A 17,466-nucleotide genomic window follows, 5' to 3' on the forward strand; every position below is an offset into this window, starting at 1 on the left:
AGCTGCTGCTTCTTTTTTTTATCGTAGAGAGGATATAGCTTTACAACAAAGATTTTTTTCATATAAAAGGGGAGATGTGGGCAAAGTAGTTCAATATTTGAGTTCCTCATTTGACACCACTTCCAAATTCAATGGTAGTTAAAGGGAGTTAAGTGTTGAATTTTGTAATTAAAGGGAGCAATGCGTGACCGGTGGTAGTTAAAGGGGAATTATTAATGTAATTTCCCCTGTGCGCCGCTATTCGCAGCCCGTTATTTCCTCCCGTAGCCCACAATATTTCGGTAAATGGTTGTTGAAAATCATAAATAACATTTCGGTAAATTGTTGTTGAAAACAAGATTATATTTCGGTAACTACATGTCGAAAATATGTTCAACTTTCGGTAAACAACTGCCGAACATGCATTTTCGGTAAACATCTGTTGAAAAAAATATTATATTTCGGTAATTGAATACTGAAAATATATCTCAATTTCGGTAACTAACTGTCGAGTATAATTGAAAATTTTTAACGGGCTACGGGAGTAAATAGAGGGCTGCGAATAGCAGCGCCCGTTTTTTAAAACCAGGACACTCATCTCTCTGCCTCCTGTTGCTTCAAACAAGCGTCAATGGAGGAACAAATCCGCGCCAACTGCTACCACCTCCTCCCTTCCTCCACAGCCGTCTCCGCCTCCGCCCCTCCCCAAGCCCTAATCCTATCCCTCTCCCTCATCCTCAACCCCTCCACCTCTGACTCCACCCTCTCCTCCCTCCTCCAAACCCTCACTCTCTCTCTCCACCACTCCCACCTCCCTTCCCTCTCTCTCCTCCCCACTCTCTCTATCCTCTCCACCCTCGCCTCCCACCACCCCCACCTCTCCCGCCCCATCTTCCACTCCATCCGCTCCCTCTCTCTCACCTCCCCCCGCGCCCTCGCCGCCTCCCTCTCCGTCCTCGCCTCCCTCGCCGAGTCCGACCAAACCCTACTCCCCGAACTTAGCGAGTTCAGCGAAACCCTGTTTCTCACCCTGTGCTTTAAACCGAGTGTTTCTGTGAGGCACTGGGCTTTGATGAATGCGGAGAGGTTGAGAATTCGGCCGCATTTGTTGGTGACGGTGTTGTTAGGGTTCACGAGGGATCCGTATCCTTATCTGAGGGCAGTTGCTTTGGATGGACTGGTTGGATTGTGTAAGTCCATTGTTGTTGAGGACCGTGAGCTGGTCGAGACTTCTTGTTGCCGTGCCGTCGAGCTTTTTAGTGATATGGAGGATTGTGTGAGATGTGCTGCGGTTCGCGCGGTATGGTACTGGTTGTTTCGCTTGTGTTTTGGTGTTGTTTCTTTAACTAGGATTCGTTGGCATTGTTAGATTGAAGTTTCCAAATTATTATTATTTTTTTATGGCTAATTCTGTTTGCAATAAACCCATTGAGTTGTATGCAACGTTTGAACTTTAAAGCTGATAAAATTATGACAACATCACCTAGTAGTGTGGAAGAAATTTACTGATGCAATGTCTGTCATGTGCGGGCTGTGACTCTGCAGAGCAAATATTGGCCTTGACTGTAATTATATGTACTACAGATGAACTACTCCTTTGGGTTCCTTGTGAAGTGGAGTCCAGTCTTTGTACCCAATACCTCTTTTTATTCAATCTGCAATAAACTTGATGATTATACGTAAATGTTTGTTTGAAAGTTGTAACTCAGCTTAGAATTACTTCTCACTTGAGCCATGAAGTTTATCATTTAAGCTGTAAATACATTGCTCTCTGAGTGGCATTCAGTTCACCGAGACATTCATTATGGTGAATTAGTCAGCATTTTATTAGTTTTCTGTACCCTGCTGGAACTACACTTGTTGGTGGTCCCTCTTGATTACTGGAGAAACCTTAAAGTTTTGGGTGATAGTTTTTTAGTTTTGTTAAACACGGGACATATGAGCAAAAGGATCACTGATGGGCTTCAATCGCATTTGTGAAAACAGGTGGCTCAGTGGGGACAATTGCTTGTGGCATTGAACCATGACAGTAACAGGAAAAATTTGTCAGATGCTTTGTTTCTCCAGGTATTGTTTGAACTTTTTTTTGACTTGCAAACATACTTGACGTATATGATTGTGGAATGCCGTGAAATCAATCCAAGAAAATTTAAAGGACGTTACTGCAGATTAAAGAGGTTTTTGTGGTTAAAGGTGTGTATATTTTCTGATATAGGACAGTGGTATATATTTAGTACGGCCATTACATAATTTTCTTGTGCTGAAATAAGGTGCATATTTTGTTCCATGCTAGTATGACAGGAAGTGACTGTTCATGATTTTGATGTAGTATTACTAGTATACCCCGTATGGGAAAACTACTCTAGCATCTGGGCTAGACGGGTTTGCAAATCTGGTTGTCCATGTCCTGTCATATGAAATTAGCAAGGGGATTGCCAATTTTATTCCTACATCAAGCATATCGTAGGACGTCCCCCTTGTCGTTCTTGTGCGATTTAGCATCATTAATGAATTTGTGTACATTATGGCATAGTCTTACCGTCATATCTCTTGCATGTATTTGCAGCTTTGTTCCATGGTAAGAGACATGAGTTTGAAGGTCAGAGTTGAAGCTTTTGATGCCCTTGGGGAGATAAGTATGGTGTCTGAGGAGATTCTGTTACAAACCTTATCAAAGAAGCTCCTTTCTGTTAGCCTTCAGGGGAGCAAACTTACATTGCAGCGGCTTGGTTTGAAGGAAAAGACCTGTTCTGGGCTGTGCTCTACAAAACCATTTGAAATACCAGCATCAAATTCTGCTGGAGTTTTTGTGCATGGGCTGGAGGATGAATTCAGTGAGGTGAGTTTCATAATTTTGCTCATTGGCTTGACATTGGATATGATATCCCTTTGAGAGGGTGGTTCTGGTCTCTGAGCTTCATCCACTGATTTGTCGAAGGATAAAAAATATATTCCGAGGGGCATTCTAAGTGGACCTGTGCATAGCGTTCTTATTTGATTAGTTGCCTGTTTCTTTTAGCCTTTCAGAGAGTGCGGTGTAGGTTTTTCTGAACTTTTAGATTGAGGCTTTGTCTATTAACATGTAGGTACGAAGGTCAGCCTGTCATTCCTTGCATACCCTCAGCATACTTTCGGCTGATTTCTCTGGTGAAGCCTTAAATTTATTGGTGGACGTGCTGAATGATGATTCTATGGTTGTCCGCTTACAGGCTTTGGAAACATTGCGTTGTATGGCACTATTTGACCGCCTAAAGGTGCAAGAAGCACACATGCATATGGTAGGTATCTGATCCTTGTTAATACCAGCAAACTGGAAATGAAAATCACAGATGCTGAAATTGTTTAATGGGTCAACTCTACATGTGTTTTAGTGTAACATATCTCCCACTATCTGACACAGTCAAGCCATTTGAATATCTCAATGAAAAGATCTCTCAGTTTTTGGGCCAAACCCTCCAAGAATATGTAGCTCTGCATGACTGGATCCCATTTGGACACTCTCTGATAACGTAATTACCATTGGAGCTGCTTTAAACAAGTTAGTTCAGTTGTCTGAACACTTCAAACTAGGAGCATCTTGTAGCTTTATACATGTAGTTTCCATCTGGCACGTGCGGTCATAATGATAATTGAGCCTGTCTCCTCTCTTTTAATTTCACCTTGGTCGTTCCTTTTGTTTGTCCATATTCCTATTAGGGAGGTCTCAAAATGTGTGCCCACTTTGAAAAGTCAAAAGATAACTTCTCATCTTCGAAACATGGGCCTTACAAATGGATATATGTTATAAGCTTTTAAAACTGCGGATAAAAGGGAATATTGGAAATTAATACTTTTTGATTCTTTTAGTGCATTAGATGCGTAGCCCTTCGTAAAGTTTGATCATCCAAAAGGGACTGACAATGTAGGACGGAGGTTGTATATGCTTATCGTTTGGCTACTGATCTTGTCAATTACATTTACCGTTTTTTTGGTTTTGACAGTTTCTCAGCACTCTAGTGGATGATGGTGCCGTGGTAAGATCTGCAGCAAGGAAAGTACTTCGAATAATAAGGCTGGAGGATGTGTCTATATTTAAGTTATGTGTTGATGGCCTTCTGGAAAATTTGGAAATGTATCCACAGGTGTGTTACCTCGACTTGCTTTTGTTATACAGAATCATGGGATGCTTTCTTGGTGTACTTATGGAGTCTTTTCTTGGAAAATTTCTTACTCATGTATATGCTTTTCAATAAAAATTCTGTTCATTTTGTTATTAAGGTGGAGTACAGTTGGTCAATTTATTTCTGATTGTTTTGTTTTGTATTAATTTCTTGTGTCCGGTTCTTTTCTTTGAACATGTCAGGATGAAGCTGATGTATTTTCTGTTCTACTTAGTATTGGTCAACATCATGGGAATTTCGCAGCTGATGTAATTGTGGGGGTTTCTGATGAGGTTAGTGGCACTATAGGCTTAGCTGGACCTACCAGTTTTTTTCCTAGTTGAAAAACTGATTCTAGTGTTTTTGTTATCCTGTTTTTCATTTCTGAAAATGAACATGGGCTCTTCAGTTTGTTATCCTGTTCACGTCAATGTACTTCAATTCATCAGTTGTTGCGTTCTTATTATATCATTCACGTAACATGCAAAATACTGATCCAATAATTAACAGAAGGGGGTTATGTTTGGACGGTTTTGGTGTTGGTTTCTTGGAGGTTGGTCTAATAGCAATAGGTGCTTGATGTTAGAGCTTGTATTACCTTCCTCAATTACAGGAGCATTGAACTTTGTTAAAATTTCTGTCGCATCTTCATCACTTGCTGTTAAGTTTTATCTAGCAAATAAAATCTGTAATGCAGAACTTAGGTCAGGGTTCAAGGCTCTTTCAAAGGGGTTAGCCCATTGATTTCCTGGATATACCCCCATCCCCCTCGTCCAGGAAGGTCAAGGCTGTTGAGGTCGATGTAAAGTGACTTTCTAGGGGTTAGCTTTTTTGTTTGATGTATTTGTTACTTGATTAATCATCGTCAACTAAGAAGCAAGTACACTTCTACAAAGGGAGCTGTTCCTGTGTCGTACACATAGTGGACATCGATGGACGCAATAGTAACTTATCATCGAGGATTCGAGGTACACTAAATCAACTCAAATAGTGGATCATAAAGCTAAGTTTTTAGCTGGATCCATGATGGTATGGCAACTCCCTAGAAGGGAATATTGGAATAACGATCTTGATCTTCAAGTCCTGTGTTTGTATAAGAACTTTTTTTTTATTAGCAAAAGTAACATTTTATTAGGGAAAGGGGAAAAGGAAATTCAACAAACAGTTGGAAAATATAGCCATTGGGACAAAGCCCAAACACCTAAAGGCCTAAAATGCCCAAATATACAATAAACAGCTCAAACAAACCCCTGAAGGCCTAAAAGGCCCAGATCTTACAATAGAAAGCACACACAAAAGAGCCCAGCACACCAAAATGGGCCAAGCCCAGCCCATGAAAACCCAAAACCTACACTGCCCATCAGAGATATTCAGCCTCCACCGATAGCCACTGCCCGCCACCAATATCAAACAGCCACAGCCTACCACCACCGGATCGCCACCTCCAAACACCACCACACCACCACCGACAAACCTATGGAGATACGAACCAATGACAAAACCCCCCACTGCCACGGATGCACACCGTAGCCGTTAGGCAATAACCGTGGCGTCCAACAACGCAAACCTCGACGGGAGCCACACCGATCTGCCTCCCCCAACCGCATTACCACCATGCCGTTAGGCAAAATCTGGTTACCCAACAGAAAACCAGACGGAAGAAAACGGGGATAGGCGAAAACAAATCGTGAAACCAGAACGGAAAATGGACCGGTGAAGAGGAGGAATATCACTGAGAAGCACAATAGGGGCCGAAAAACAAAAGGAGGAGAGGGAGAGAGACAAAGGAAACTGAAGACCTTACCGACGTTGACAAAAAACAAAAGGAGGAGAAGGAGAGAGACAAAGGAAACCGAAGACCTTACCGACGTTGACCCCGTTGCTGTCTGGATTCCCCAAAAGCGATTGCCGAGAAACTGCCGATTTGGCCCCCATAAACGATCTGGAGAAGACCCATCCGACGAGATCCATAAACACTGGCAACACCACCAGCACTGCCGACTTCCACCATCTCGTTACCCGAGATCGTTTTGTGAATAAGGAAGAAAAAGAGTAGATCAGAATGGAAGGGTGGAACCCGCCGATCGTTTTGTGTATAAGAACTTCTTGTTAGAGCTTGTCTCACATTGTTTAATTTAGTGTTCTAAAACATGGAATTAATTGGTGATTAATCGGCGATTAATCGCTGGCGGAACCTACCCGATTAGGTCCGACTAATGATTAGTCGTTGATTACTAATTAATATGCACCGATTAATCGCCGATTAATCTGATTAATCGCTCGAAGGTGGCTGACCGCCCGACTAGCGCCTAGCGACTTTTAGAACATTGGTTTAATTATAACCTCCAAAACTAATATATGAGCCTAGGCGGCTTCTCCACTCATTGCCAATTGGTTTTGTGTTGGATGCTTTAATAATTCTCACCACTTCTCTCTTGAGGCGATGGGAGCTATCATCCAGATACATATTATGTTGTCAATCATCCAAGTTTTTGACTTGAGAGAATGTAGTTTGGGAATGTACCTTTGTTGTACTTTGACCTTTATTCATAGCTAAGAAAAAAATAAAATACTTATTCATATGTATTCATAACTTGGGAGAATGTCTCTAAATTTGTGTTGGGAACTTGAGATAGAAAATTAATCTTTCAAGGTGAATGTCGATATACCATCTATCTTCTACATTCATAATGGTGATTTGTCAGCATACTTAAGTCTTCCTTCCATCTATATGTTGGTGCATTGATACACAATTCGTCACCATCTAATTCATGTATATTGAACCCCCTTTGCTGGACTAATCTCTTACAATCATGCATAGTTCACGTTTGGTTTATAAATGTCACCCGTCCACTTCTTTGATGTGTAGTTTTAAATGACATCCCATACTTTTGGGAACTTAAGTGACACTTCAAGGACACTTCTTAGACCCTTCCAAATGTAACATATGTGCTGTCTCTCTCATCAGTAAAAATGTTTCGCGTCCTTGGAAAAACAAATAATAAACAATAGAAATGTTCTGAAAGATTTGCAAAATAAGTGCATACATCAAGTGTATGACCATCGTAAAATTAAATATCTTTGGTCAACTTCTGGCATTTCGAAAAATAGCTTGTAAGATTACAAGAAAATGTGTAAGAAACCTCTCTATAGAATATGCAGAACATATTTAATCTTGTGCAGGTCTTATTGTCCAAAATTGCAATATTAAGGAGAAAAAGGCATTAGAATGATTAGGTTTCTTCATCTCCCCTTGAAGTTCCACCATGCCTGTTGGAAACCTAAACATAATATTATGCTCATCTCTCCTTGCCGTGTATCAACACGAGTATAATGTATTGCTGGCTTGACCGAGCATATATGGCTTTCGATGAAGTTAAATAACAAGAGGGAATTCATGTCATTGTCCCCAACTGATAGGACACAAACTTTAATTTGGTTTGTTGAGGGGAGTCGCTAGGTGAATATGTTTATTGGCATTATGCCAAGTCTCAACTCTCAAGTTGCATTGCGGAAAGTTAGCAGTCTATATAGAATCTTGAATGCGATACCAAATAACTTTTTCTTTTTTTTTTTTTAATGTCTTTATGCCAATCTTTTTTGTTGCTTGCCTGTCTTTTACAAGTTGATAGTAGCCTCCCACAAGTTTTAAGTCCTGTTACAAGTATGAATCTGTGTATATTTATTGTCCCTATTTGCATTAGGTTATCTTGCTGGTGCTTACCTGATCAACTGACATGGTTTCCGGTCTACTTTTGCATATGTTTCAGATTGAGCCATGTTGTGATGGCAAGTTGGTCTTTGATGGTGGGAGAGTAGCTGCACTGCTGGTGCTGGCCATCTCAGCTCCACTCTCGCATGAAAAGCAGACGTTCAGTATTCCACCTAGAATATTTTCTTATGCTGTCACACTGCTAGGGAGGATTTCTAATGCTTTAAGTGATGTTATGGACCAGGATACTCTGTTGGCTTATTTGTCTCATTGCAGTAGCTCCACGATTATTTCTTCTGGGGAGTTTGACTACAAAGGGAAAGAGTTGTTCCTACCTGTTGAAGATGGTTCGACTAATAATCCCATCTATGAGAAATCTTGTTCTGCCGACATGCAATTGCAGAAATTAAATGTTGGGGCCTCTGGAAGTCATTGTCAGAAAATGGGGGAAACCAGGAAGGTAGTGAAGGCACTTCTTAATTATCAGGTCGAGGATCATGGCGAAGTAATCAAGTCTGTGGAGTTTATGCTTGAGAAGGTCAAAGATATTTGGCAGTTGATACAAGTTGGATACACAGGTGAAGTACTGCAGACCTTGAGGTAGGAATAGAGTTTTTGTTTGGTTGACTGATGTTGAAGACTAATTATTTGTGCACCTTAGTTTCTCGAATAGTCCTTGAAATGTCCTCAGTCTCGAAGTCTTTTTTGCTTGCTTATTTACCCGATTAAGTGTTCAGGTAATTGGTTTGGACCTAAGTCTCATAATCCATGAGTGTGAGCGGGGGTGCGGGATCGCTAAAGCATCAATATTTACAAGAACTGTAGGGCGGAGAGTCTGAGAGTGTCTTCTCTACGTAAATAAATGTATGTATTTCATGCATATTTTTTTGAACGTTGAAGCAATCTGTCATAAAATTTCATGCCCACAACACAAATATAAAAATGAGAAATATACAATCTGTCTACCAATCAGAAAAAATGTAAAAGAATAGAATGAATAAAAGAAGTATACAAATCATCCTAATACAACTATTGCAACCCACGGATAAAAAAAAAAAAACTATTGCAACCCCCAACTACTTTTGGCTTAGGATTGGCCCGTGCTGCTCTTGTTGCTGCTGCTACCAACCGGCACTGCCCTTGCTGTCCATATGCTGATAGGCACTCATTTTGGTTGTAAATTGTAATGTCTGATCTATTTGACTCATTTTGATGCTTTGTATTTTCTGTTTTTTAGGTTGGCTCCTTGCCAACTTTCTTCCCCCTGGGTGGGGCCCTGGGGGTGGCATATGATTGTCCCCCTCTTAGGTGCCAACCTCGTTGGGATGTAAGTGCGCGGTTGTGATGCCCTTTCGTCCCCCTTCCTTTTAATCTTTGTAACAACACTGTTTCATTGGTTAATAAAATCTTCTTGGAAAAATAATAAAACACCTTTTGTCCTCTGATAGAAAAAATAAATAAATTCAACCTTCGTCCTTTTATGATTTGGATTCATTTGGTTGCAGAAACAAATGTTGTTTGTCCACAAAAGACTATTTTGCTTGTGCACAGTGGTATACAGAGTATTGGCAGGGCAGGTTTGATAGTGCAGTATAAAGTTTCGCTTTCAAAGCATGGTTTAACAATCCACATTTGTCAAATCATAACACAATTCAGGAAATGACAGAAGAGTGCGAATTAAGTATGAATTCACACTGAAGTCTTGGATGTGCTCGCTGGTCCGTGATTCGTCAGCCTTACGTCATGGATTCTGTGACTTAAGGTTTGGACTCATGATAATCAATTTGAAGAACCTCATGGACACTCATCTCTGTATCAAAATGTAGTTATGTTTCTGTTAAATCTGTAAGGTGCTTGTGGAAAATAAAATTGAAGTCTCTGTTCTCTTTCATAATTGTCACATAAATGGGCTGGTGGATTTTTGTTGTACGGGTTTTCTGTTTTTGCTTCTCTGCCTATTTCTTTAATTATTCCTTTGTTACTTTCGCCCCCCTTCTTATGCTGGTATATTCATTTTCTGCCATGGACCTGCTTTTGTCAGATATCTGCACTTTGTGCCCAAGCTTTGTGTTGTCACGTATATTATTGCCAAATTTGGTAACTGTTTGTGTGTTACTAATCTATATTTTTTGGGCTCATGCAGGAGATGGAAGGAAGAGTTGGCAAAATTCCCTACTAGCTCATCTGCCGGTGCATTTGCTTTTTCATTGCAACATTTAAGGATTGCGAAGCTGCTGGCAAAGTTATGGCCGCACTTTATCTCCCCAAGAAAGCTCTCTTGTGGAATGGGAGAGTTGGGTCTTTTATTGGGGAAACTGGACAGAACCATTAAAGAAATGAAGTATAGGTTCATGGGGCTGAGTAAGCAAGACGAGTTGCATGTCTTGGAGCTCATACTTCTAAACTTTGTACTGAGGTTGTCCAGTATTGAAGCATTTAGTGATGGTTCTACTTTGAAGAAGCTCCATTCTACATTGTCACAAATAGAATCCCTCTCTTCTGAGCTATCCATGGAGCCTTCCAAATTCGTGAGTGAACTCAAGAAATCATTGCATGAAATTGGTTTCTCAGCTGATGGGCCTTTCTACGGTCCACTTCTGTTTCGAAAGTCGGTTGAAATTTTCTCCTTGAAGCAATTTGTCTTCAGTGTAAAACTCAAGCACATAAAAGCAGAGTTGGATGTTTCTGGTAATGACTATGACAAACCTTTTCCCTTTATTCCGGGGCTTCCTGTTGGTATACGATTAGGGATCACTTTGTACAACATCTCAAGGGAGAATAGGTTGTGGTTGCGACTTGCTGTGGATGATGATTTATCTGAGTTTGTTTACCTGGATTTTGACCAATTTGGGGGCAACAGTCAAATCCGGAAATTCATATTTGATGCACCTTTTTACAAGACCCTGAAAGCAAATTCTTTCACAGTGAAGGTTTGCCTTGGATTGGAGTGCTTGTCTGAGAATGTTCAATCGTTCAAAAGTTGTGGGGGTCCAAAACAGGAGTTAGTTTATCTCTGCAAACAGAAGGAAGTGTTTCTTTCTACTGTTGTGAAAGAGTGAGTGGCAACTCTGTTGCTTGGGTAAACAGTGTCATGATGGACGCCAGCTCCACAACAGCAACCGGCTCCCGCCACCCAAAACAACTGTCACCACTATCCTTGCCAAAGCGTTTGAGTGGGAGTCATTGTGCAGCCAAGCCCTACTGCAACCCGTGCCCAGCCCAGGCATATGCGCTTCTCGGATGGACTCCACCTCCGGTTGGCCTCTTCAACCTCAATGGTGATGGGAGTGGTAGCGCTACAGATTCAAAGGCAAGCGCTGGTGACTTAGTCAGGGTTTGGAAAGGGAATTGGATCACTGGGTTTCGTGCAAACTGTGCTCTGTGTTGGGCCTCTCAGCTGAGCTTTGGGCTATTTATCATGAGCTCAAACTCCTCAGGGAAACACATCCTCAGCAGAAATCGAATCAGATGCGGAAATGCTATCAACCTAATCAGTTCAACTCAAAGCAATTGCCATCTTCACGATCTCTTCACTGTTTGCAGGTCCCTTATCCAGGACCTGGGGAATCCTACGGTTAAGCTTGTCATGAACGAATGCAACAAGTGCGCCGATCAACTAGCCCAAAGATGCGAAAGTGCACCGTTTTCCTTTTTTAGTTTATCTGTGAATTTCCTTATTGTATTACATTCCAAATGTTGGAGGGCCCGATGGGTGTTTCTTATCCCAAACTATGTAGTCTTAATTTTATTCATGCGAAGTTTCTGTTTAACCAAAAAAAAAAAAGTGTCGAGGAAAAGATGAACCATCTGGTTTTCATCATGTTAAAAAACTCAAGGCCTGGTTGTCAGCCTAGTGAGCAAATGACAAGAAGCTGAGTTCTTGATATTCCCCATTACCTGTTACATGCTTATTTCCAACACTCCATCTCTTAAAATAATGGGCAATATGTCAGTCTAAAATTCCAGAAAGTAGCAATTTTCATCTCCTCCGACGTAATTTCTTTATTCTTGTTGTAATTTCTTATGTTGGGTTTGTATTTGTATTTCTCATGTGAACTCTTGTAAGAACTCTTTTTTATCTATCTATGAAATTCTACTTTTTGCCAAAAAAATAAAATAAAATATCTTCTCCTCCATTACTTTCCGCTTCTTAGGTTTTTAATGACAATACATAATATCATGTCCAAATGAGATAGCATAATATATTGTCACGCTCACGTATTGAATACCTATCCCATTTTTCAAAGTATAAGCAGTTTGAAAATAGGACGTTGTCTCTTTGAACCAATGCCAAACCAACTTCCTCCTTAAACCTATAGAACATAGGGCATGACAACAGGAAGTTATAAATTAGTACAAAAATGACTAATCTTTCTGCAAAAATATTCACGTCTAATGATGAAGGCAGAGATTGCTAAGGCTAATTATGACTATCCTCCCATGTCATCACCTTTGCTAAAACCTTGTTCACACAACCCACTAGACTGATTAGTCTATAATTCTGCAGCCTAATTGGATTCACACATTGTAAAACCAGAATAACGAAACTAGAAAATAGCCCTTGTGCAATCTTACCATTTGGCATTTGCGAAAAAATCCACAAAAGAATTGAAGAAACAACCCTTTTCATAAATTTCCAACCTTTCTTGATGGCTAGCATGTTAAATTTCCTTTCATCTTCCTCTCCAACTTTAACTGAAAAAAATCATTAAGTTGTACAGGTCTTGTTCTACAACTCTCAGTATATCTTCTGATATTTTTCAAATATTGATCTCACGAGGTAAAACATCGCATCTCGCGGTAGGACTGCAAACGAACCAGCTCACAGTTTGACTTGACTCAGCTAGTAGTCCAGTCAAGGTCAAAGCTCAACACTCAAAAACTCGACTCGTTCGCAAAAGCTCCGGTCAGGGACGGATCCAAGAATATAGTGCAGTGGGGGCACTTGTTAATCGTAATGGCGAAAATTTATTTTTGTAGTTAACCACAATAAGATCGTACAAAATTAAGGCATGTATTACTAACTACAAAGTTTATAACGCGTAATTTAAATTAAATTAGGTAAAAATGAGCACAAAATCTCATACAAAATTTTTAAAGTATATTTTAAATGAACATCAACAAGTTTTAAAATGATCGAGCTAGTTTTGTTAATGACTTTGTTTTACAATATTTCTTCCATACGGTTAAAAATAAAAAGAATAAAGAAAGAATAGCTCTAAATAGACAAACAGCTCATAAAACAACAAGTATAAAAATACCATATGATGAAATTCAGACATAAAACTAATTTTGTATGTGTTTTTTCAAGATATATACAAGTGTATATGTTTATGTATTAGCACACTTTCATAATTATGCTAATTTATGTAATAAAAATATTAAATTTTGAGCGAGGGCACGCATTTGAGTGAAGGCACGTGCCCCCGCTTTGGCCTGTCCATGGCTCCGGTTCTTTGTATAGACTTGGCTAGTTTAAAGGCTCTCGTTAAGTAAATTATCGAGGCCCGCTTGTTGAGGGCTTGACATGTTTACAAATGCGCAGAGCTCGAGCGTAAATTTTAGGCTCGTTTACTAAATGAGTCGGAGAAGCCAAGCTTAGTTGAGTTGGTTTGCTTGTGTGTCTCCCCAGTAGTAGCCAGCGTTCGAGTCTCACGGGAGCAGGTTTGGGGTTCAGGGTGATGGATAGCTTTTGAACCTCCTTGACTAACACTACAAAGCTCGGCTGGCCTCATTTGCACCCTTATTTCAAAGTCACGATGACTGGTAGACCAAGACGACGATGCCATCTTGTGAAAATGAAGTTTAATCCAGCGCATCTTCAAGGCGAGGTTTGGGGACGACGAGTTTGATGGGTATGATTCACTATGATAGAATGATAGAACTTTCATCATGTTCAGACGTCGTGTCTTGAGTACGCGATTTTATGAAGAATAAAAACATGTAACGCGCTCGTACGAAACGCGAGTTCGGTAGAAAATACTTCGCATCTTCAAGAATAAAAACATGTAACGCGCTTTTACGAAACGCGAGTTCGGCAGAAAGGACTTCTCATCCTCAACTTGCGAAGAAGGCTGCCCCTCTTTTTTGGCAATTTTCAACCTTGTTTTCGAATTAATTCGATGATCCGATGCGTTCTTATTGTATAAATTGTCGATTATAATGTTTATATAAAGTATGAATTTGATCAAGTACCAAATAGTTATAAATCGGAGAAGAATGATCCCAAAAAAAATATAAAAAAAGTTAGTTTGGTACACTTGATTACAACCCTTATGAAGGAAGAAGGCTTCTCCTCTGTTTTTTGAAAATTTTGACATTATTTTGGAATCATTTTTATGATCCGATTCATCCACATTGTAGAATCTGTCAATTAAAGTGATTTTATTAGATTTCAAGTCAATCGAATACTTTTTGGTATCTAATCGGAGAAGATATATGTAGAAAAAAATTGGAAAAAAGTGAGCAGGGAACACTTGATTACAACTTCAAAATAACATCGTCGTAGTCTCTTATAACATCGTCGCCCGTCGAAGTCTATCTTCACCTTCGCCGTTTCGACCACTGAGTCAGCCGGCAGAGGTGTGTGCGCGATTCGGGCGATCGGAGTTGGTGAACTCATCCACGCGGCCACACCCATCGTCTCTTTATCTCTCTACAACAACTGGTGTTTGCTATTTGTGCCTCAGAAGTCTCAGAAACAGAACCACATCTGCACAGCCAAGAATGTGAGAAACAATCTAAGGTACAATGGGTTGGACGGTTGTTTCATCTAATTCAATTTCTATTAGTGCAAATTCTAATAGCTTTTCGGGTTTGATTTTATTGGGCCTCAATTATTGTATTTTGTTGAGCTATTCTATATTAATAATTGACAAATTGAAGTGGATTTTATTCAATTTGACTTGTGCTATCCATCCAGTGGACAGTATGGAATAAGACGATGATAACCTGGAGGAAGATGTCCTAGGATACTGTTTCCAAACTGCATAAGACGCATTGTTATATCAGTGTACTGCAGGAAGTTGAGAAGATGTCTAAGATGTTATCAAGTCAAGGAGTATCAAGCAGATTGTTTTACATTACGTGAGGCAATAGGGATAGACACTTATAGACTCCGTAAGTTTATCATTGGCAAGTATCCAAACGTCCACATGGAAGTTCTTGGTCCAACTCCTTATGCTCGAGCAGTTAAAAAGATTGGGAACGAAATGGATCTTGCCCTTGTTGACCTGAAGGAGGTGTTATCTCTGGCTGATATTGGTCGTGTCTCATGGAAAGGGATAGGCAAGCCACTTCCGGAAGAAATTCTGCAAAAGACATTTGACGCGTGTGACCCACTTCTTGCTTTACATTCGGACTATGAAAAAGTTCATGCTTTTGTGGGCTGTATAATGGAGTATTTTGAGCCTAATCTTTGTGCTATTTTTGGAAGTGAAGTTGCTTCTAAGCTAATTGTGGGGACTGCTGGTGGTCTCTCAGCAGTAGCTAATATCCCAGCTGATGATTTTAGCCTCGTGGGTGCCAAGAAAATTATGGATTTGCAACGGTTTTTTGCTGAAATGCCCCCTTGCCTTCCAATAGGTGGGCCATGTGGCCAGAAATTCTACAGTGGCAGCGCGGATAGACTTGACGAGAGGAGATCCAACAGATAAGACTGGGAGATGTATTCGAGATGAGATAATTAGGGTGAGTGAACAGTGGCGAAAGAAGTCCTACTTGGCTGCAAAGCAGCAAAGCAGGGATCTGAACTTGATCCGCTTCCTATTTTCGAGCCAAAGGAGGAAAGATAGGTGAGATTGCTGAGGCAAAGCTCTATGGAGTAAGGATGCTGCTAGTTTTTCGGAAGAGATTGCTATGGGAAAGTGGGGGAAAATACAGGCAAAGAAGCCACGGAAAATGAAGGCACTTGTGATTAATATGGTGGAGTGAGACGAGGGGTGGGACGAGAGGAAGGCCAAGCTCGTCAATAAGAAATGGAGAGCTGTTTTTGAAGTGAACTAGTTTGGTTTGCTTGCTATCAAGAAGTGAAATTGGTCAGTGGTTATCGTTTTTAGTTGCTAAATGGTCAATAAGATACTAAATGTTATGAGTGTACTATTCAATGCTCTCTTGTGGAATGGGAGAGTTGGGTCTTTTATTGGGGAAACTAGACAGAACCCTTAAAGAAATGAAGTATAAATTCATGGGGCTGTGTGAAGAAGACGAGTTGCATGTCTAGGAGCTGAAACTTCTAAACTGTATACTGAGGTTGTCCAGTGTCGAAGCCTTTAGTGATGGTTCTACTTTGAAGAAGCTCCATTCTACATTGTCACAAATAGAATCTCTCTATTCTGAGCTATCCATTGAGCCTTCCAAATTCGTGAGCGAACTCAAGAAATCATTGCATGAAATTGGTTTCTCAGCTGATGGATGGGCCTTTCTACGGTCCACTTCTGTTTCGGTAGTCAGTTGAATTTTTCTCCTTGAAGCAATTTGTCTTCAGTATAAAACTCAAGCACATAAAAGCAGAGTTGGATGTTTCTGGTAATGACCATGACAACCCTTTTCCCTTTATTCCGGGGCTTCCTGTTGGTATACGACTAGGGATCACTTTGTTCAACATCTCAAGGGAGAATAGGTTGCGGTTGCGACTTGCTGTGGATGAGGCTTTATCTGAGTTTGTTTACCTGGATTTTGACCGATTTGGAGGCAACAATCAAATCAGGAAATTCAGATTTGCTGCACCTTTTTACAAAACCCCGAAAGCAATTTTTTTCACAGTGAAGGTTTGCCTCAGATTGGAGTGCTTGTCTGAGAATGTTCATTTCTGCAAAAGTTGTGGGGGTTCCAAAACAGTAGTTAGTTTTTCTCTGCAAACTGAAGTTTCTACTGTTGTGAAAGAGCGAGTGGCAACTCTGTTGCTTGGGTACACAGTGTCAAGATGGACGAAAGCCCCACAACAGCAACCAGCGTCCGCCACCCGAAACAACTGTCACCACTATCCTAGGCCATGCCTTTGAGTGGGAATTCATTTTGCAGCCAGACCCTATTACAATCTACCCAGCCCAGGCATGCCCTTCTTCTCGGATGGACGCTACCTCCGATTGGCCTCTTTAAACTCAATGTTGATGGGAGTGGTAGCACTCCAGATTCAGAGGCAAGCACTGGTGGCTTAGTTAGGGATTGGATAGGAAATTGGATCACTGGGTTTTGTGCAAACTGGGCTCTGTCTCGGGTCTCTCAGCTGAGCTTTGAGCTATTTATTATGGACTCAAACTCCTCTGAAACTTGTACGTACACATATTGAATACCAAACTTCTTACCTGGTGCATTGTAACTAATATGTCCGATAAACTTCTTACCTGGTGCATTGTAATTTTTTACTGAAGATACGAAGGACTAGCTGACCCCGTGCAACTTTCCACGTAGTGTAGTAAGTGAAAAGCAACAATATCTCTTCAAACCAATCAGTGGGTTATAAGTTGGCAAGGGAAGGCAATTCCCAAACATGAAGCATGAACCCAGAGTATAGAACATCACGACCATTTTGTTTCACAAGTATACTGGCCATCACTACATAGCTTAGCCTTGGCCCCAAAGCGCCTTATTCAAAGTGGAAAAAAGGAAAAAAAAAAAAAGATTTCCCCAACATTT

The 17,466-nt window shown here is 40.5% G+C and overlaps 2 protein-coding genes across 3 annotated transcripts; both read left to right on the forward strand.

The window, feature by feature from the left end:
• Positions 1-593: 593 nt before the first annotated feature.
• LOC131326103 (protein SIEL) lies at positions 594-11,716 on the forward strand. Of its 2 annotated transcripts, none has more exons than XM_058358700.1 (8): positions 594-1,279; positions 1,966-2,046; positions 2,546-2,818; positions 3,066-3,257; positions 3,960-4,100; positions 4,322-4,411; positions 7,889-8,430; positions 9,974-11,716. In XM_058358700.1, exons 1-8 carry the CDS (start codon positions 611-613, stop codon positions 10,887-10,889), a joined length of 2,904 nt encoding a protein of 967 aa, XP_058214683.1. In that variant the 5' UTR covers positions 594-610; the 3' UTR covers positions 10,890-11,716. The 2 variants fall into 2 exon arrangements, with proteins under 2 accessions (XP_058214683.1, XP_058214684.1); XM_058358701.1 differs by having other exon boundaries at positions 596-1,279; positions 8,075-8,430.
• Positions 11,717-14,328: 2,612 nt separating this feature from the next.
• Positions 14,329-17,200, forward strand: LOC131326104 (U4/U6 small nuclear ribonucleoprotein Prp31 homolog). The gene is made up of 2 exons (XM_058358702.1): positions 14,329-14,575; positions 14,753-17,200. Exon 2 carries the CDS (start codon positions 14,985-14,987, stop codon positions 15,483-15,485), a length of 501 nt encoding a protein of 166 aa, XP_058214685.1. The 5' UTR covers positions 14,329-14,575; positions 14,753-14,984; the 3' UTR covers positions 15,486-17,200.
• Positions 17,201-17,466: the final 266 nt, after the last annotated feature.

This window comes from Rhododendron vialii, chromosome 5a (genome assembly GCF_030253575.1).
Source record: "Rhododendron vialii isolate Sample 1 chromosome 5a, ASM3025357v1".
NCBI classification, from domain to species: Eukaryota; Viridiplantae; Streptophyta; class Magnoliopsida; order Ericales; family Ericaceae; genus Rhododendron; species Rhododendron vialii.